We start from the raw sequence: 21,631 nt of genomic DNA, 5'->3' as shown, positions 1-21,631 counted from the left end.
CAAATATTTTGCTTTGCCGTCCTAAACAAAACTGATTGGGAAAGGTGGGAATTCCCACTGAAATCTAATTGCTGTAAAGAACCCCTCCCCCCCAACACAGTGTCCAGACTGAACTGGCTGCTAAGCTTCCCCTTTTGATCTCAACTGGCCTTTGAGGGAGAGAAGAGCCAAAGCCAGTCTGAGCTGTGGCCAACCAGTACAAGCAAACCAAGAGAGGCAGGCTGACTTTCTTCTCCTCCTCCCCCATCTCAAATAATTCAGGGCTACAAACGCCCTCCATTCTCCCCAAAAATTCTCGAATTAGATTTGCAGATATAGTCCACAATCCTCCTCTCACCCTAAGCACTGGCACAGACCAGTTGGGCCGAATGGCCTGTTTCTGTGCTACATTTCAGAAGGATGTGGGAATTTTTTTTTTGCAACGGTAAACCAACTTCCAGCTATGTCAAGAATCAAAAAAATAACGCACAGCGTGTGGGCCTACCTGGCGTGTGAGAGCAAAATAGGCGTACATAGCCATAGCACTGCCATAGGTGATGAAATAGGTGACGGGCTCCATTATATCCCAGGAATATTCCCACCAAGTGAGCCGGGCCAGGATACCGAACTGTGTCGCCATGTAAGCCATCCCACCCCACAGTACCCAGGTTGTCCTCTTCTCTGCTTTCCTGGCTAATTCCAACTTGATCTGCAGGAGAAGGAAGAGAAACTTCAGTGATGAACCAAGAGCTCCAGTACGCAAGGCTGAATCAGCCCTTTAGAAGAGAATGTGTGTGGAAATTCATTCACAAAACAATTAGGTGATGACACTTCCTTTATCTGATGAAATAAAAATTAAATGATGGAAAGGAAAAGAAACTCCCCACAGTCAGGCCCAGGCTCAGGCCCATCCTCCCCACAGTCAGGCCCAGGCTCAGGCCCATCCTCCCCACAGTCAGGCCCAGGCTCAGGCCCATCCTCCCCACAGTCAGGCCCAGGCTCAGGCCCATCCTCCCCACAGTCAGGCCCAGGCCCATCCTCCCCACAGTCAGGCCCAGGCCCATCCTCCCCACAGTCAGGCCCAGGCTCAGGCTCAGGCCCATCCTCCCCACACTCAGGCCCAGGCTCAGGCCCATCCTCCCCACAGTCAGGCCCAGGCTCAGGCCCATCCTCCCCACAGTCAGGCCCAGGCTCAGGCTCAGGCCCATCCTCCCCACAGTCAGGCCCAGGCTCAGGCTCAGGCCCATCCTCCCCACAGTCAGGCCCAGGCTCAGGCCCATCCTCCCCACAGTCAGGCCCAACCTCACCAGCATTCAAACACACAACCTTCCAGCTGAGAAGGCAAGGTCTATAATTGATGCACAAGTTCACTTACTTTTTCAAGTGGCTCAATTTGAGCTTTCAGCTCCTCCACTCTTCCCTTCAGCTCCCTCTCCTTGTGGAGTTGGTGCTCCTCGATGCGCAAGGTGGTGAAGAGCTGCTGGACAAGGATTTTAATGTCATTCATTGATGTTGCGTCTTCGTGACTCAGACGCTCTGCAAAGTTTGAAGATAAATAAATGTATACGGTTAGCCTGTGGTGTGGGTGAACTTTCCGGAAACTCCGAGAGCAAGTTGTCCACAAGGTGTGTGTTGACCCCCTCCCTCGGGCATCTGACTGCCCCCATCAGAATGGCCTCTGACCACTCCCCCCAACACGGCCTCTGGCCGCTCCGCTCCGCCCCTCCCCCCCAACACGGCCTTTGGCCGCTCCGGCCCGCCCCCACCAACCTCGCCTCCAACCGGTCCCCTCCTCCCAACACGGCCTCTGGCCGCTCCCCTCCCACCCACCGACACTGCCCCGTCAGCATGGCCTCTGACCATTCCCCCCCGCCCCCGACACGGCCTCTGACCGCTCCCCCTCTGGAGGCAGTGCTTTGGTTGCAATATTCCACTCTCTGACCGGCTCGAGGGCGCCACTGACTGATGGGAAAAGTTACACCTCTCTGCGAGGGAGAGCTGAAAAAGATTTACATTAATATGGCTCCTTATTGCGTCTCCCAAAAATGCCTCGAAACGCTTCACTTCCAACAAATTACCGTGAAGTGCAGTGTCCATGACATAAACCGAAACTGCCCATTCGGCAGCCATTTTGTGCACAGCAGGATCCCACAAAAAAAAAAATGCAATGACATGAATGGTGCCCTAACGTTCTGTACTACAAGAAATAGTCAGGAGCATTTTCCTTTGCGTTCCGATATTAACATGAGGGTTATAACAAAGTGTGAACGGACACAAAGGTTAAGAGGATAGCAGGTTGGAGGGGAGTTTGGACAGAAGCTGCAGTGGAAATGTGTTCAGGTACTCATCCGCAATGTGTGCCCTCCGCCACTAGACGACAGCAGAGTAACATCTGAAAGGTTTGGTTCCATCACGGGGAAGTTATTAACTGCTCGATTGTCAGTTTAACCACTGAGCTGCTTTTAGACGAATGTCACCCTTACAGAGCTGCTCTTCAGAAAAAAGAAAATTAAAAAGCCAACTCGTATTTTCTACACATCGGGGAGCGCAGACTGCGGGACGCCCATCACTGGTGTCGGTGGGAGCGTGTACGCGCAGAGGGTAGGGTTGCCATCTCTGGTTGGACATATTCCTGGAGGTTTCATCACATGACCTCCTGCCTCCAGCTGCCCCCACACTCCCGCCATTGGTCGCCCAACATGTCCATCCTCGTGGTGCACCACGCCAATCGGAAAGAGAACAGACTCTCCATTACCCAATTGGTGGATGATTCTTGACTGTCAGTCAAACAGCCCTTTTTTAAAAATCACCCACCCTGCCCAATATTTTTATAACTAGTAAACAGAAGTGTTCAATGAAAACATTTTTAAAGACACACTTTTTTTTTTAATGCCGCTATGATTTTTTTCTCCCGGGTGTTGCTCGCAGCAAGAGTCCTGGAGATTAGCCTTCAACTCCTGGAGACTCCGGGGCAGCCCTGGAGGGTTGGCAACCCTAGCAGAAGGATCAAAGGTCATGAATGGAGCAGCCTGAAGAGGGAGCAGGGGAAAAGGACGAGTTTGGGAGGGGTGGGGTGGTGAAAGAGAGAGAGAGAACACACACCGGGTTAGCATGGTTGTCATTGGTGAGGAGAATGGAAGTAGAAGGCAAGGTCATAGCTACTGAGAAAGGAAGGCCTTTGAAAGCAAAGGTTGGCAAAAGTCTCGTGTGATTTAACGGGTAACTGTGTTCATAAGCTTTGGATGTTTTTCAGAACTATTTAATTTTGTCAGTGCCACTTTGGCCCAGTTGGCAGTACTCTCCAAAGCAAGAAAGTTATGGGTTCGAGCCCCAATCCAGGGCTTGACCCCAGAATGTAGGCAGACACTCCAGTGCAGTACTGAGAGAGTGCTGCATTCTCGGAGGTGCTGTCCTTCGAAGGAGATATTTAAAGCAAGGTCCCATTTATCAGTTCTGGCAAGTTGAGTGAAGGTTAAAAATCTCTCGGCACCATAGGAAGAGGAGGAGGGAGTTCACCCCATGTCCTGGCCAGCATTCCTCCCTCAAGGATGTCTTTAACATTATGAAAGGGTTTGATAGGGTAGACGTAGAGAAGGTGTTTCCACTTGTGGGGGAGACCAAAACGAAGGGACATAAATATAAGATAGTCACCAACAAATCCAATCGGAAATTCAGGACAAGCTTATTAACCGAGAGAGGGGTTAGTGTGGAACTCACTACCACAAGGAGTAGTTGAGGCAAATATCTTAGATGCGTTTAAGGGGAAGCTAGATAAACACGAGGGGGAAAGGAACAGAAGGATATACTGATAGGGTTAGATGAAGAGGGGTGGGAGGAGGCTCATGTGGAGCATAAACACCAGCATGGACCAGTTGGGTCGAATGGCCTGTTTGTAAATTCGATGTACCCAACACCATCAAAATGCAGGTTAACAGGCCATTCATTTTCACGACTGGTTTCTTGCTGTGTCTAATTTAGCTGCATATTTGCCTAAAAAGCAGTCATTGCATTGCAGATTCATTGTATGCGACATGCCTTACGTTGTTTTGCGAGACACAATAAGCTGCTATATGAATACAAGTCTTTCTTTTGTTCAAATCGTTCCCAGAATATTCATTGCTGCCTTTCAGCATGGCATTATTTGATTATTTTGCCCTCTTGAATAAACAAGCAGATGCACAAAATGTTGAACACAAACGAAAACAGCAGTCGCGTAATGTAACACGCACCCGTCGTTATTAATTAAGCTAACATTCTATGAGGTGGAAAACGCTGAGACAATTCCAATTACAGGCGTAACCGTACCTGCTTCAAGTACACTCACGATGTTCTAAGCATGGATTTTCTAATTGGGCCCGAGCTTGACCAGACAAGGGCCTTCTCAAGGGCAATTAGGGATGGGCAATAAACGCTGGCCTTGCCAGCGATGCCCATATCCCACGAATGAATAAAAAAGGGGTGAGCTGTGATTCACCTGACAGTGAGCACTGTCCCCACCGTAAGTTTAGGCTCAGCCTCTATCTTTTTTGAATCGGCTCTTGCCATCAGGGAGTGGGGCAGGGGGGCAGGAAACTGCATGTTGCTGCACGATTTAAATGCCTGCGGCGGCTTAAAAGGGCAACGCGCTCCTCCAATTCTGGCCTCTTGCGCATCCCCGATTTTCATCGTTCCACCATTGGCGGCCTAGACCGTGCCGTGTCCAGGCCCTAAGCTCTGGAATTCCCTCCCGAAACCTCTCTGCCTCGGTCTCTTCCTTTAAGATGCTCCTTAAAAGCTACCTCTTTGACCAAACTTTCTGTCACCTGTCCTAATGTCTCCTTCTTTGGCTCGGTGTCAAATGTCATTTCATTACACTCCTGCGAAGCGCCTTGGATGTTTTACTACTTTAAAGGCGCTATATAAATGCAAGTTGTTGTTGTTTAAACCCAGAGATAAGGCAGGAATAAGAAATTCTGCAGAAGCTAACGTTGATGGATATAGATTTAAATGCAGATTTATGCCAGATGTAAGGTGAATTGACTACCGTATTCTGACCCGTAAGAGTTATCATACCTCTCTTTGGTGGCTGCACATAGTGCGTTGTGTCATTTATCACTAAGTTGAAGTCATCTTGAAGCAGAATATCAATTCCTGTTGATGCTGCTATTCGAGATCCATCTGCAGGACACAGATATGGAGCAATTAGAGCAAAAAGTCACCAGGGGCAGCACAATCACCATCAGACTGTAGGATCTGCTCAGATAAAAGTAGACATTCTGTCCTTCCACAATCCAACCTTCTGTCCACTTCAGGTTTCGTAAATGAGGCGTGAACCACCCTCCCTGGCCATCCGTCACGCATCAGCCGCACGCCCCTGCAACGCCAGTACAAACCTGCCCAACAGGTGAGTGACTTCACCCCCCCTCCAAGCTCAATGATGCAAAGGTCACAGAACAACTCTGGAATTGGGTCCCAACCAGACCCTGGAGGAAGGAGCGAGGAACCAGGAACTCAAACTAGTAAATCTTACAGGTGAACTGCAGATCTCATCATCCGGGCTACTGATGTCAAATTTCCATTGGATTTTCACCAGTGCCCCGTTGATGAGGTTTCGTGATCGATTTTCGGTGAAAACACACCAGAAACATTGCTCATTATTCATTGGAGCCTGAACACCGAGCACAGAACCTGGCAGAAGAGATCTCAGGTTGTTTTGTTCCTAGAAATGACGTTGATTTTAGTTTTAGTCTCATTTTTGGACCTTAAGTTTTAATTTTGTTTTATTGATTTAGTCCGAGTTTTCAGTCGATTTTTCCCCCCAAATTTTAGTCTTATTTTCATTCCCCCCCCCTTCTCTGTTTTTTGTTCCTGTTCAGGAATTTCTCCAAAATTCGAGAGTCCTGCTCGCTGTTTCACTTTTCACAAAGCTCACAAGGCCACAAGAAATAGCGAGAAATAATTAGCGATGAAAACAGAGACTTTATATTTGTCGGTTTTCATTTCCAGTGCGTGTTCCATTAAATTTCAAACTACTGACCAGAAACAACTCAAAGAATTTTAATTTGAAACTTTACTCTCGTTCTTTATCATAGAAAGAGGCCATTCAGCCCATCGAGTCCGCGTCGGCTCTATGCAAGAGCAATCCAGCTAGTCCCACTCCACCGCCCTGTCCCCGTAGCCCTGCAAATTTTTTCCTTTCAAGTACTTATCCAGTTCCCTTTTGAAGGCCATGATTGAATCTGCCTCCACCACCCCCTCGGGCAGTGCATTCCAGATCCTAACCATTTGCTGTGTAAAAATGTTTTTCCTCATGTCACCTTTTGTTCTTTTGCCAATCGCCTTAAATCTATGGCCTCTGGTCCTTGACCCTTCCACCAAGGGGAACAGTTTCTCTCTATCTATTCTGTCTAGACCCTTCATGATTTTGAATACCTTTATCAAATCTCCTCACAACCGTCTGTTCCAAGGAGAACAACCCCAGCTTCTCCAGTCTATCCACGCAAGTAAAGTCCCTCATCCCTGGAATCATTCCAGTAAATCTCTTCTGCACCCTTTCTAAGGCCTTCACATCTTTCCCGAAGGGTGGTGCCCAGAACGGGACACAATTTATAAAACACTGGTTCAGCCACAACTGGGGTTGAACTGACTGGCCTGCAGTTGCTGGGTTTATCCTTACACCCTTTTTTGAACAAGGGTGTAACATTTGCAATTCTCCAGTCCTCTGGCACCACCCATGCATTTAAAGATGTTTGGAGGATTATGGCCAGTACCACTGCAATTTCTACCCTTACATCCCTCAGCAACCTAGGATACATCCCATCCAGATCGGGTGATTTATCTACTTTAAGTACAGCCAGCCTTTCAAGTACCTCCTCTTCATCAATTTTTAGTCCATCCAGTATCACAACTATATCTTCCTTTACTGAGATTGTGGCAGCATCTTCTTCCTTGGTAAAGACAGATGCAAATTATCTTGAATAAAGGGCTAGGGATTTTCCGACCAGTGTCTGTGAATCAAGTCGTTAGTTCTAACTTCAGTTTAGCATCAATGATCCGATGATTTTTAAAAAGATTTGGTGACTATTTCTGTCCCGATATTAAATCACCGTGCAGGCTTGGCTCGGTGGCCGGGTGCCGTACCTGGGGAGTAGATGGCGACGCGATCAATGCCCTTATCCTCCGCCTGCAGCTGCTTTAGGAAAATGCCTACTGAGTCGGAGATGGGTCTGAGGGTGAACTGGCAACGCTCTCGCCGTGATGGTAGATTCACGGAGATCACAGGCAAGCCGTTCTGGTAAACAACAGTTACATCTGCAGAGAGAGAGAAAAAATACAGTGAAGGTTCACTCAGGGTAAGAATGCATTGAAGAACACTTTCTCACAAAGACACCAGTTCAACTTAACCCTCCATGGCTTCGCCCTTCCCTGTCTCTGTAACCTCCCCCAGCCCGACAACCCTCAGATCTCTGCGCTCCTCCAATTCTGACCTCCTGCGCAGCCCCGATTTCCATCGCTCCACCATTGGCGGCCGTGCCTTCAGCTGCCTCGGCCCTAAGCTCTGGAATTCCCTCCCTAAACCTCTTAACCTCTCTACCTCTCTCTCTTCAAGCTTTTGATCACCTGCCCCAATACCTCCTTATGTGGCTCGGTGTCAAATTTTGTTTGATAATCGCTCCTGCGAAGCGCTTTGGGACTTTGTACTGTGATAAAACCACTATATAAATGCAAGTTGTTCTTGTTTGAGAACTCCACGCACCTACTCCGAGATGCAGTGTATTAGGAAGCTACTGATTGTATTTATTGTCGTTTTGCTTTACAGTGACATGAAACCGAAGCCTGGACTTAGACATCATCTGCCTGCTCTGATGGTTCACATGGACAATGAAGAACACTTGGCAGCGTCCCAGCCAACATTCACCTCTCAGCCAGCAGCAGCAACAAATCAACTGGTGACTCATCTCATTGCTGTTTGTGGGATCTGATCATTAGGTTTGGGCACCAGTCTTGCATCACGAGTCTGCTGCCCAGTTTGTTTATTTTTAATTTTTTTTTTTTAAAAAGGTGTCTCTTACCACGTGAATTGTTTTCCACGTACTTCACAGCAAGTCTATGAATTACAACAGGCAGCCTAGAGTTGTGAACTTGGAGGTTTGTGCTCAACACGGACAGATGGCAGCTCACCAGTCCAAGCTTGTTAATCCTAGTCGCACGTCAAAGATGCCTGGCCTGCTCCAACCTAGTTCCAAAGGACAGAGCAGCACGGCGAGCAAAGTCAAGGCACAAATTGGGCACGTATATACAGGCGCATTCTGCCCGTCTGCCTGTTACAGGCCCTTAGCAAAGCATCGTTTTCTCTGACAGGATCTAGGCTTTGATCCAAGATGTGTTCCTTTTCAAGTGCGAGACAATGGCAAGAAACTGACAGCATCAGATATTAAATATGTAGAACAGCAGCAGGTTTCAAAACGACAAGTTTCCAGCTCTTATTGTAACTGAAGACAGTTATTAGATTCAGGCCAATGTCGAGGGGGGCGCGCGCGCAGAGAGGGGGGAGGGGGGCGCGCGCAGAGAGGGGGGAGGGGGGCGCGCGCGCAGAGAGGGGGAGGGGGGCGCGCGCGCAGAGAGGGGGAGGGGCGGGCGCGCAGAGAGGGGGGAGGGGGGCGCGCGCGCGCAGAGAGGGGGAGGGGGGCGCGCGCGCGCAGAGAGGGGGAGGGGGGCGCGCGCGCGCAGAGAGGGGGAGGGGGGCGCGCGCGCGCAGAGAGGGGGAGGGGGGCGCGCGCGCGCAGAGAGGGGGAGGGGGGCGCGCGCGCGCAGAGAGGGGGAGGGGGGCGCGCGCGCGCAGAGAGGGGGAGGGGGGCGCGCGCGCGCAGAGAGGGGGAGGGGGGGCGCGCGCGCGCAGAGAGGGGGAGGGGGGCGCGCGCGCGCAGAGAGGGGGAGGGGGGCGCGCGCGCGCAGAGAGGGGGAGGGGGGCGCGCGCGCGCAGAGAGGGGGAGGGGGCGCGCGCGCGCAGAGAGGGGGAGGGGGGCGCGCGCGCGCAGAGAGGGGGAGGGGGGCGCGCGCGCGCAGAGAGGGGGAGGGGGGCGCGCGCGCGCAGAGAGGGGGAGGGGGGCGCGCGCGCGCAGAGAGGGGGAGGGGGGCGCGCGCGCGCAGAGAGGGGGAGGGGGGGCGCGCGCGCGCAGAGAGGGGAGGGGGGGCGCGCGCGCGCAGAGAGGGGGAGGGGGGCGCGCGCGCGCAGAGAGGGGGAGGGGGGCGCGCGCGCGCAGAGAGGGGGAGGGGGGCGCGCGCGCGCAGAGAGGGGGAGGGGGGCGCGCGCGCGCAGAGAGGGGGAGGGGGGCGCGCGCGCGCAGAGAGGGGGAGGGGGGCGCGCGCGCGCAGAGAGGGGGAGGGGGGCGCGCGCGCGCAGAGAGGGGGAGGGGGGCGCGCGCGCGCAGAGAGGGGGAGGGGGGCGCGCGCGCGCAGAGAGGGGGAGGGGGGCGCGCGCGCGCAGAGAGGGGGAGGGGGGCGCGCGCGCAGAGAGGGGGGAGGGGGGCGCGCGCGCAGAGAGGGGGGAGGGGGCGCGCGCGCAGAGAGGGGGGCGCGCGCGCAGAGAGGGGGGAGGGGGCGCGCGCGCAGAGAGGGGGAGGGGGGCGCGCGCGCAGAGAGGGGGAGGGGGGCGCGCGCGCGCAGAGAGGGGGAGGGGGCGCGCGCGCGCAGAGAGGGGGAGGGGGGCGCGCGCGCAGAGAGGGGGAGGGGCGCGCGCGCAGAGAGGGGGAGGGGGGCGCGCGCGCAGAGAGGGGGAGGGGGGCGCGCGCGCGCAGAGAGGGGGAGGGGGGCGCGCGCGCGCAGAGAGGGGGAGGGGGGCGCGCGCGCGCAGAGAGGGGGAGGGGGCGCGCGCGCGCAGAGAGGGGGAGGGGGGCGCGCGCGCGCAGAGAGGGGGAGGGGGGCGCGCGCGCAGAGAGGGGGGAGGGGGCGCGCGCGCAGAGAGGGGGGGCGCGCGCAGAGAGGGGGCGCGCGCGCAGAGAGGGGGGCGCGCGCGCAGAGAGGGGGAGGGGGGCGCGCGCGCAGAGAGGGGAGGGGGGCGCGCGCGCAGAGAGGGGGAGGGGGGCGCGCGCGCAGAGAGGGGGAGGGGGGCGCGCGCGCAGAGAGGGGGAGGGGGGCGCGCGCGCAGAGGGGGAGGGGGCGCGCGCGCAGAGAGGGGGAGGGGGGCGCGCGCGCAGAGAGGGGGAGGGGGGCGCGCGCGCAGAGAGGGGGAGGGGGGCGCGCGCGCAGAGAGGGGGAGGGGGGCGCGCGCGCAGAGAGGGGGGAGGGGGGCGCGCGCGCAGAGAGGGGGAGGGGGGCGCGCGCGCAGGGAGGGGAGGGGGGCGCGCGCGCAGGGAGGGGGAGGGGGGCGCGCGCGCAGGGAGGGGGAGGGGGGGCGCGCGCGCAGGGAGGGGGAGGGGGGCGCGCGCGCAGAGAGGGGGAGGGGGGCGCGCGCGCAGGGAGGGGGAGGGGGGGCGCGCGCGCAGGGAGGGGGAGGGGGGCGCGCGCGCAGGGAGGGGGAGGGGGGCGCGCGCGCAGGGAGGGGGAGGGGGGCGCGCGCGCAGGAGGGGGAGGGGGGCGCGCGCGCAGGGAGGGGGAGGGGGGCGCGCGCGCAGGGAGGGGGAGGGGGGCGCGCGCGCAGGGAGGGGGAGGGGGGCGCGCGCGCAGGGAGGGGGAGGGGGGCGCGCGCGCAGGGAGGGGGAGGGGGGCGCGCGCGCAGGGAGGGGGAGGGGGGCGCGCGCGCAGGGAGGGGGAGGGGGGCGCGCGCGCAGGGAGGGGGAGGGGGGGCGCGCGCGCAGGGAGGGGAGGGGGGGCGCGCGCGCAGGGAGGGGGAGGGGGGGCGCGCGCGCAGGGAGGGGGAGGGGGGCGCGCGCGCAGGGAGGGGGAGGGGGGCGCGCGCGCAGGGAGGGGGAGGGGGGCGCGCGCGCAGGGAGGGGGAGGGGGGCGCGCGCGCAGGGAGGGGGAGGGGGGCGCGCGCGCGGAGAGGGGGAGGGGGGCGCGCGCGCAGAGAGGGGGAGGGACACGTGTTTCCTGGTCCAGTTATTCCCTGGCCTCTAATCCCACTTCGTAGACAACACTTGGTCTGGACTCCCCGGGGTCATTTTAACTTTCAATGATGGTGTGAAATGGGCGATATCTGATTGGCCGCACATTATGCACCATGGCCGAAAGTTAAAATTGCTCCCTCCCGCGATGTGCAATGCCATGGGAGATGGGCTAGTGTTTATAAAGAAAGACTTGCATTTATATAGTGTCATTCACAACCGCAGGAAGTCCCAAAGCATTTTACAGCCAATGAAGTACTTTTGAAGTGTAGTCACTGTTGTAATATATGACACTCAGCAGCCAATTTGCACACAGCAAGATCCCACAAACAACAATGAGATAATGACCAGATAATCTTTTTTAGTGATGTTGGTTGAGGGATGAATTTTGGCCAGGACACCGGGGAGAACTCCCCTGCTCGTTTTTGAATAGTGCCATGGGATCTTTTACATCCACACCGAGAGGGCAGACGGGGCCTCAGTTTAACATCTCATCCGAAAGACGGCACCTCCGACAGTGCTGCACTCCCTCAGTACTGCACCTGAGTGTCAGTCTAGATTTTGTGCTGAAGTGTCTGGAGTGGAACTTGAGCCATGACCTTCTGACTCAAAGGTGATTTAAAAAATACACAGAAGAGGAGACCTGATATTGTACAATGGACACACAGCTGTGATTGGAGTGCTGGATCCAACAAACACTGCACACAGGGGACAGGAGATGCGAAACCACCTGTCATGCATCAGGCAGTCCATGACAATTCAGGGCATAAGTTGATTGTCTGCTTTTCACGACAGGTTTCTGCACACATTGAAATGAAGAACTGCCACGAGAATCGTTGTTGAGATCGATCCACCTTCCCCACTGAACTCTCAGCTCAGACAGTTTACTGACAGCAGCAAATGCAGTTTTGGACAAATTCAGGCATCTTGTAACACTGCGGGCAGGTGAGGGAATTATCTGAATGGGAGGATTTCTTGGGTCTGCAATTGCAAGGCAGTGCTTTTCTATTAGTGTGATACAGCACAAAAGGAGACCATTCGGCCCATCATGCCTGTGCTGACTCTTTGAAAGAGCTACCCAATTAGGCCCACTCCCCTGCTCGTTCCCATAAGCCCTGTACATTTTTCCCCTTCAAGTATTTATCCAATTCCCTTCTGAAAGTTACTATCGAATCTCCTTCCACCGCCCTTTCGCTGCGTAAAAAAATGTTTCTTCATGTTGCCTCTGGCTCTTTTGCTGATCATCTTAAATCTGCGTCCTCTGCCAGTGGAAACAATTTCTCCTTATTGTCAAAGCCCCTCATGATTAGGCTGCACTGTGATTTGAACAACTTGCTCCCACCTGCAGGATGTGGAAGAGCACCTCAGTGGGCAATGGAAACAGAACAATGAGGAGGTGATGAAGAGCAGGCAGCAATACGATGGTCAAAGCATAAGAGGCTTCTAAATCCAGGGAGGTGGCAAGACCTCAGTGATTTAGGGAAGGGGGTTGAGGGCAGGGATTGGTGGCTGTAGGAGATAAGATACAGATCAGCCTTGATTGAATTGAACGGTGGAACAGGCTCGAGGGACTGAGTGGCCTCCTCCTGAACCTATGTTCCTTGAAGTCACTGATTATGAACACAACCGAGCCAGAATGAGAGGTCAATTTTACGATATATTGTGTAACCCGAAACAGTGCATGCATTAATCTACTACAGGGGTAAATAGTGGGGAGTTTGGAAACAGCCAGCAGGAGAAACTGAGTGAGTGAACTGAGCACACTAGGGATCATGTTCAAATCCCTCCATGCCCTCACCCCTCCTTATCTCTAATCTTCTCCAGCCCTACAACCCTCCGAGAACTCTGCATTCCTCGAACTCTGGCCTCGTGTCTCCTGCACTCCCTTCAGCCGTCTAGGCCCCAAGCTTTGGAATTCCCTCCCTAAACTTCTCTCTCCTCCTTTGACTGTCAATTTTTGTCTGATTGCGCTCCTGTGAAGCGCCTTGGACGTTTTACTACGTGAAAGGCGCTATATAAATGCAAGTTGTTGTTGCTGCGTCTGAGCAGCTTACTGCTTGGTTGTGTATCTGCCTGAATCTCACAATGCAAATCAGCAGAGGGACAAGCTCTTGGCCAAGTGCCAGCAGGGGATTTGTGTCACTCACCGTTAGAGGGCACTAAGGTACTGGAGCAGTACAACACTCGCTGACTGTGCCATGCTGGAAATCTCTGGCATACCTGCAGAGCAAGGAAAGGATTTTAGTGTGAGTAGAACTACATAACATACTGTACACATCCGCAAAGAGAAACCCCACCGAGTGAATTGCAACACAATAGATCAATGCAACTGTTAGACCCCGTAAAGGCAGATATCCCAACAGCACAGGTGAAATGCTAGATCATCACAGAGTAGGCACTGCTCCAGCACTGCGAGCATCGTAACAATGTCAATTAGGGCACGGCCACCAACCCTTTGCATCGGGACTGAACAGTCTGGTTTCCGAGTGGGTTGTCATAAAATTCCTACAATGTAAGCCCATATTTCTGACTGTTTATTGGAAATAATCCCAGGATGGTACTAGGAAGGGGGGGGCGGATCCCGAGGAAGAAACAGAGGTCCTTTTAAAAAAAAAATTCATGCAGCAACCAGTTTTGGACCTGGCAAAGAAATACGTGCTGTTAAAACCGTTACAGCCCCGGGAGAAATGTTAGAGAGTAGCGACAGCTGCTCTCAGATCAACATCTATGAAGCTCAGACCTTCTCAAACCATCATTTCTTCAAACATCATTAACCTGCTCTGAATACTGCTGATGATGCACATTGATTATCGATTGCACTGCAGAAAATGAGTGGGTGAGCAAGAGCGTGGGGTTAATAAGCCCAGTACGAAGCGTTCATCAGAGATTCAGATAAAAGGTTGAAATCAAGAAGTCACTGCGAATTTTAGAAGTCAACATATTACAACTACAGCAAGAGTTCTCATTTTTAAACTCAAAGAATATTTGACCACTGCCAGCCTGCACTCTTGGTATCAGCGTGATATCCACTTGGGCCCTGCCTTATTACTAAAGAGCAATATTGCAATCAGCTTTGGCTCAGTTGTTTGTATACTTGCCTCAGAGTCCGAAGGTTGTGGGTTCAAGCCCCAATCTAGACCGATAGTGCAGTACTCCCTCACTCCCTGCTGCATTGGCCTGTCAGAGGTGCATCTTTCAGATGAGTCATTAAACTGAGGCCCCAACATTAAAAATCCCACAAAAGTCTAGACGGCCAGACAGCTCCATGGAGAAGAATGCTGTATAATAGTTAACAAATGGCCTTTCCGTATAAGGGCACTCGTAGGTCACGTACATCACACGCATCAGGTCTGCCCAATACATATATTTGCCTCAGTTTGGCCTGCGGACAAAACAATTTGAGCACACGAGAGCAGGAGTCAACGGCATACCCGGAACATCACTTCAAAATCAACTGTGACAGTAAGACAAGGGTCCCACAGGTTCCTGCTGATGAAAGGCAGAATAAGAAGACAGGAGGTTCTTCATACAAAGAATAAGACAAAAGAAAACTGGAATTATTTAAGGAATAGCTGGCTGCGATGATCTTTTTTTTTGGGGGGGGGGGGTGGGGGAGGAGTGAAGAGAGGACTACAGGTTCTTTGTGGGTGGCCCTCCTGATCTGTGTCTGGCGGACATAAACCAGGTCTTAATCGGGCCCATGAGCATTTCTAGCTTTTCCCTGCACCCTCCCCGCCCTTATGTCCCTTTACATTTTGCCGCTGACAGGCGATCCCGTTATTAACGGATTGCTGCTGGAAAACATTTGTGTCGTTGAATGAACGTTACTCTAAACTAAACGGATTGTGGGAAGCATGGGGTTTCTTTTCTCTCTCTGGGAAGGATTGGAATGCATTAAATAATCATGACTGTCTAAATGAGATTCTTGCCAGCAACACCATTTAGCTTGAAGGTGACTTAAGATGCAATAATGTAAGCAGGGATACAGACTTCAAAAGAAGAGATCAGCAGAGTCTATCCTTTAAACAGAGATTAAGAACAGTGGTTGGGGGGGGCAGGGGGGTGAAGAGAAAGAAAGAAAGTGTGAGGAAAGAGAAGCGGAGAGAGGGGTGGTGGGGGGGGGGGGGAAGAGAATGAGAGAGAAGGCAAGAGAGAGAGAGAAAAATAGATAGAGAAAAATTCTGAAAACAAACAAATAGAAGCTATACTAGGCATTAATATTTGATCAGGTAATTTTATTGCTCTAACAAGAATCTTGAAATATTAAATAACTAACACCAATTTAATGTGAAAACTCTAACCAATACTCAAATATTCCCCTGGAATTTGGTGCTGTGGATTTACATCCCCTAGGAACTGGATTAGTACTGTTGAATATTAACTACACTTAGGACTATTAAAACAATCAGAGAGGAGAGAGATTAATCTGTATTGGTCTGAATGGGACTCAAAAACATGTTCCAAAGATCAAAGCCAAATATTTCAACTGACTGCACCAGCTAGACTCTCCCCATCAGACTGAGGTGACCTTCACCCCAATTATTTCTTTGTGGATGTTGTCGGAAGCAATCACTCTTGGTCCCAAAACCGAAGGGTTTTAACCCACTGCACTGCTCCTCCGTGAAACAAGATGGAGGCCTTCAATCTCTGTCTGGGTTGGTTTTAAAACCTGAAGATATGGTGTTGTAACTTGCTGCACAACCCCAGCCTCCATCTTTCCTCCTCACCCCCTTTTCCCCCAAATCAGAGAAAGCAGTAACCTTCATTTCTTCTGGTCTGGCCTGGCTTTGAAACAGCTCAGGTCTCATTCTCTCTGTGCTGACAGGGGCTTTATGTGGACATAGTTTGTGTGACATGTGTAGCAGGTCATTATAGGTCTGAAATTCATGGTATTTTGGTGACTGTCATTTGGTACCCAGTGCAAAAATGGTGCACTGGCAGCCAAAACCACTTCAAAATCTCAGCCATTACACACCATTGATGATGGGAAAGAACAGGAAGCAAACAGATTATTGACTACACTTTTCTCTCTCCGATGAAGTATGACTCAGAGGCCATACACAGCGGGAGGGAGGAAGGAAGGAAGGAAAAGAATGAATGAAAGAGAACAAGAAAGAAAACCCCACTTGCATTCATGGAACACCTTTCACCACCTCAGGACATCCCAAAATGCTTCACAGCCAATGAACCACTTTTGAAGTGTTGGAATGTCAGGAAATGCAGCAGCCAATTTGCACACAGCAAGATCCCACAAACAGCAGAGAGATAAATGACCAGATAATCTGCTTTAATGATGTTGGTTGAGGAATAAATGTTGAGAGCATTTAATAAGGATGTGAAGGAAAAAAAAATCTCTACAACGATTGTTTTGACCCCCTGCATTAAGTTAATTTTGAAAATCTAAATCAAGCTCCTACAGGACACAAATCCACAGCACAACATTGCTGAAAGCAACATGATAAAAGAACATTAATTGGAATGTAATTCAGAAACCCCATAAGTAGTTGCAGCATTTAGCAAAGATAAGTAATAGAAATTTACTCTGCTGAAAGACTCAAATATGCAATAACTTGCATTTATATAGCGCCTTTAACGTAGTAAAACGTCCCAAGGTGCTTCACAGAAGCGATTATGAAACAAAATTTGACACCGAGCCACATAAGGAGATATTAGGACAGGTGGTCAAAAGCTTGGTCAAAGAGGTAGGTTTCAAGGAGTGTCTTAAAGGAGGAGAGAGGGGTGGAGAGATTTAGGGAGAGAATTTCAGAGCTTAGGGCCTAGGCAGCTGAAGGCACAGTGGAGCGATTAAAATCGGGGATGAGCAAGAGGCAAGAATTGGGAGAGCACAGAGATCTCGGAGGGGTGTAGGGCTGGAGGAGGTTACAGAGATAGGGAGGGATGAGGCCATGGAGATATTTGAAAACAAGGAAGAGAATTTTAAAATCAAGGCGTTCCCAGATTGGGAGCCAGGGGTGATGGGTGAACAGGACTTGGTGCAAGTTAAGATACGGGCGGCAGAGTTTTGAATGCGCTCAAGTTCATGGAGGTTGGAAGATGGGAGACCGGCCAGGAGAGCATTGGAATAGTCAAGTCTAGAGGTAACAAAGGCATGGATGAGGGTTTCAGCAGATGAGCTGAGGCAGGGGTAGAGACAGACGATGATACGGAGGTGGAGGTAGGCGGTCTTGGTGATGGAGTGGATATGTGGTCAGAAGTTCATCTCAGGGTCAAATAGGAGGCAATGGTTGCGAACAATTGCTGTTAGTTCATTTTTTTTTAACATTAAATTGGGATATGGGCCATTTAACATTTCAAAAGACCCTAATAAAGGAGCTGAGATTTAAGAAGATACTTTAAAATCTTGTTAAAGCAAAGAAAGAGCTTACATTTATATAGCACTTTGCATGAGCTCAGGGCATCCCAAAGCTCTTCACAGCCAATGTAGTACTTTTAAATTGCAGTCACTACACACAACATGCACAGAGAGCTTGTGAACATCTGCACAGCTTGTGCAAGTTGTGTGGTAATGCCATATATTTTAAGCTGCTTATTTGGACCATGCTATAAAGGAGCCAAATCCAAATTAAATCAAGTTGAAAAATGCAAAACATAAAAAGGCAATACAGCTGAGCTGCCAGTGTAAATTGGATGTAATGGTATCAAGAGAGACTGAGGCTCGACAATATTCATAAAAACCAAACCCAGCTAGATGTAGGTTTTTATTTTGAATGTTCACAAGTTGGAGCTGAATAACCTTTTAAAATAAATGATCTGTTCCCAATTACCACTATAAATAAAGCACAACACACAACACGAATGAATCTTCATTAAACAAGATCACAAAATAGATACAGATGAGGATGGTCAGTTGACCACTGTGTGAAAAGAAAGTTCCTGATATTAGTCCTAATTTTTTATTTATTTATTTATTTATTAATTTGAACCTGCATCCCCTTGTCTGTGTTTAATATGAAAGAGTTTTCCTGATTTGCATGTTCTATGCTATTTATTATATGTTGCCTCCTTTCAAGGCTGAAAGGCCCAAATTTCGCCAGTCTTTCCTGATAACCCAGTCCTCTGACCCCAGTGACCATTCTTTGCACCACCTCCAGTCCTCTTCGGTGTCTTGTTCGACAGCGCCTCCCAAGCCCTCGACCTCCACCACCTGGAATGACAAGGGCAGCAGGTGCATGGGAACACCATCGCCTCCATGTTCCCCTCCAAGTCACACACCATCCCGACTTGGACATATAATCGCCGTTCCTTCATAGTCGCTGGGTCAAAACACTGGAACCACCTATCTCAACAGCACTGTGGGAGCACCTTCACCACATGGACTGCAAAGGTTCAAGGCGGCGGCTCACCACCACCTTCTCAAGAGCAACGAGCAACACCCACATCATGAGAACGAATTTTTAAAAATGAGTTATCCGCACCCCCATTTAAAAAAAACCAAGGTCAGTGCACTAGAATGAAAAATAAGAGAGAGCCTGCAGATTAGTTTTCATCATCACCAAGACTACAGCACGATTACAATTTTAAAACTCTGTAACTAAGGAAACAGGGCCTCAAAATATTCTGCTCTCATAATCCAACTTCCTACTGCCAACCTATAGTTTTGATGGTGGAGTCAATTCCTGTTCAGCTTGAATACTCTTGATACTGGGTGGAAGTTTTATAGAAAACTGGCTGCTCGCTGATGTGTGTCCTTTTTCAAATAAGCTAACGCCCAGCATACTGTTGAACTATTTTGGATTTCTCCCCCTCAGTTGTAACATTTTGGCAACCAAATCAAGAGATCCAAGTGCAACAGGGAGACTTATCCCCGGGGCTGAAATGGTAACACTGATCACCCAACTCACAATATAAATCTTGAGGACAAATTTCCCCTTATTTTTCTCATCATTCTTTCTCTTCCAAGGTCCGACACCAACTGAAGCAGAGAGTTAAGCACCATCGTTTGTGCAACACCCCAAACTCCCTCTCTCAAATCGGAATGGGCAGGATTGGAAGACACGACCTGGCCAGGCCCAAAGTTCAAAAAGACCTGCTACCGAGCGACTGCTTTCTTTCCCCCCCCCCCACTAAAAAATAAAACTATCCAACTCCCTCGAACTCAATGACACGTTCAACCCCCACTGACTCCCTGGGCAATCTGCTCCGCACGTTCACCAACCTGTGCGTGAAGTAGTTAAATTGAAACTGCCTCTTCGACCTTCTCTCTTCTGAGCTCTTTGCCTCCTGGTTACAGAGTTTGTGGTTGTGCCAAGTTAGTTCTTAGTGTTCAGCTCACCTGGACCTCTTAAATTCTTGAAAACGTCAATAAGGTCTCTCCACCCCCCCCCACCCCCCAAGGCTTCTTTTTTCCGGTGTAAATATTTGTAGTTTTGTTAGTCTTTCAGAGCTCAGGTGCCTGATCCCCAGTAATCAGCTTGGTGGCCCTCCTCTGTACTCTCTCCAAAGAGAGGGAATCTCCACTGCAGTTCGCAGTATTCCATATGGGACCAGCTCACGAGTACTCCCTGGGACTTCAATGCCTTTGGCGTTAAATCCTACATCATGTTGCATCATGTCCTACTTAGCCCAACTTTTAATGAATGTCTCTCAGAAAATGAAAGATCAATAACTTCTGGCCTTCTGAGGAGTTGAGACAATGATTTTGTTCTCCAGAATAATAAAAACACGCCAATGCTTCCAGAATGTTCTAATATGAATTATGTAATTGTGGCACAAAGCACCAAATCCTAAGATTTATTTTGATTCTAATAAGCTGGCAGTGTTCCTCCTGTTGTATATTCTTGACAGCTGCATTACAGAGTGATTATAACCCTGACAGCTTATCAATATTCGAATGAGAACAGGTAAATGCAATTCCATTTTCTGTATGAATCAAGCATGTGCCAATAAAAAAAAAACAAATACAACATTTTTCAGCTTCTTCAGAGTAAAATGCTGGAAGGATTGAGTTCACAAACCAACAGAATCCCAAGTCCACATACATTTAGAATCCACACAGGTACGTTGCGAAGTCACTGTATAATTTTGTCACATGACATTACCAGGAGGATACAACAAAAACTTGGCTTTGATGTAGTATAACGTCCCAAACCGCTTCACAGGCGCGTTACCAGACAAAATTTGACACCGAGCCACATAAGGAGATACTAAGATAGGTGACCAAAAGCTTGGTCAAAGAGGTAAGTTTGAAGGAGCATCTTAAAAAGGAGGAAAGAGAGGTAGAGAGGCGGAAAGGTTTAGGGAGGGAATTCCAGAGGTTAGGGCCTAGGCAGCTGAAGGCACGGCCGCCATTGGTGGGGCGATGGAAATTGGGGTGGGCAAGAGGCCAGAATTGGAGGAGTGGAGAGATCTCAGAGGGTTGTAGGAGGTTACAGAGATAGGGAGGGGCTAGGCCATGGAGGGATTTGAAAACAAGGATTAAAATGTCTAAATCGAGGCGTTGCCGGACTGGGAGCCAATGTAGGTCAGCGTTGACATATGGGATTGTCAGTACAGCTAAGCATGTGCTAGGGGCACCCTGTCTATGTTTCATGGAAAAGGGGGTTTTGGGTTTGGAATATTGTTCTAGGAGCCCAATCAGATGGTAGAAGACCCACGCTAGCATGTGACCATGTTCCAAATTGGCCTACTCAAGTAATTCAGAGCAGACTTTGGCAGGGGAGCACGGTTGGGGGGGCAGGGAGGAAAGAGGGGAATCTCTTAGTTGCGTAAGTGGGCTCTGAGCTGCCGAGTACCTCCAGAGATTCTGGTAGATTTCTGCACATTATTCTTTCTGACTGGCATAGAAGTTCCACGCACATTTGTTACCGGGAGGGTTTCATTTCACAAAGTGGAGAAATACATCTGAACACTGAATCCTGGGTTAAGTTACTTTCTCAGGCTCTGCTTCGGTTGAGTGGCTATGACCATCAAGCCCACCATGATCGAATAATTCAGCGGGGTAACACGTCAATCCCTTCTCAGGAGAGAAAAAGCCTGGCACAGGAAAAATCTCCAGCAACCTAAATCTCAACACATCATCCAACAGTATTTGAAATGTCAAATGCCAAGACACTACAGCTGGACAGAGATCAGACTGGACAATGATGATACCACCACAAGCCAAGTCCAATACACACCAAGACTGGCATCATCATACACGTCATTAGCTCTTGTTTAAAGCAGGATTCAGCATGGAGCATCTGGACAACCAATACCAACTCAACTGGCCTTTCCCTCTCCTCTCTTTCCCTCTCCTCTCTTTCCCTCTCCTCTCTTTCCCTCTCCTCTCTTTCCCTCTCCTCTCTTTCCCTCTCCTCTCTTTCCCTCCCCCCCTCCCCCCCTCCCCCTCCAATCTGTTATGTGACTTATTACCTCAAACAGACAAAAAGTGCATCTTGATCAGTGTTCAAAAACTGAAGACTGAGAGGCCGGAAATCTGACACGAGCTAAATTCAGGCCCCATCACCACCCTGCAGTGAATTTATTGCAGTAATGGACCCGTGGCAGGTCAGCTTGCTTCTGCATCATGTGCTGACAAGTAGAAAATTGGCAATTGGCCAACTTCATCTCAGTTTTATGAATCACTAATTATGGCATGTGTTGGGCCGATCATATATACAGGAAGCATAAAT

General features: G+C 50.7%; 1 protein-coding gene across 1 annotated transcript in view; it reads right to left on the bottom strand.

Moving 5' to 3' along the window:
* The window catches only part of mcu (mitochondrial calcium uniporter), a 114,375-nt gene that overhangs the window by 3,739 nt on the left and 89,005 nt on the right, over positions 1–21,631 (bottom strand). The window contains exons 2-6 of the mRNA XM_067972443.1: positions 13,148–13,220; positions 7,099–7,269; positions 5,032–5,136; positions 1,355–1,515; positions 485–688 (exon numbers count right to left, since the gene is read on the bottom strand). Coding sequence (XP_067828544.1) covers positions 485–688; positions 1,355–1,515; positions 5,032–5,136; positions 7,099–7,269; positions 13,148–13,220 — 714 coding nt within the window. The remainder of the gene's footprint in view (positions 1–484; positions 689–1,354; positions 1,516–5,031; positions 5,137–7,098; positions 7,270–13,147; positions 13,221–21,631) is intronic.

Source organism: Heptranchias perlo, chromosome 36 (genome assembly GCF_035084215.1).
Source record: "Heptranchias perlo isolate sHepPer1 chromosome 36, sHepPer1.hap1, whole genome shotgun sequence".
NCBI classification, from domain to species: Eukaryota; Metazoa; Chordata; class Chondrichthyes; order Hexanchiformes; family Hexanchidae; genus Heptranchias; species Heptranchias perlo.
Note: the sequence above shows the minus strand (reverse complement) of the source record. Positions and strands in the feature narration are given on the sequence as shown.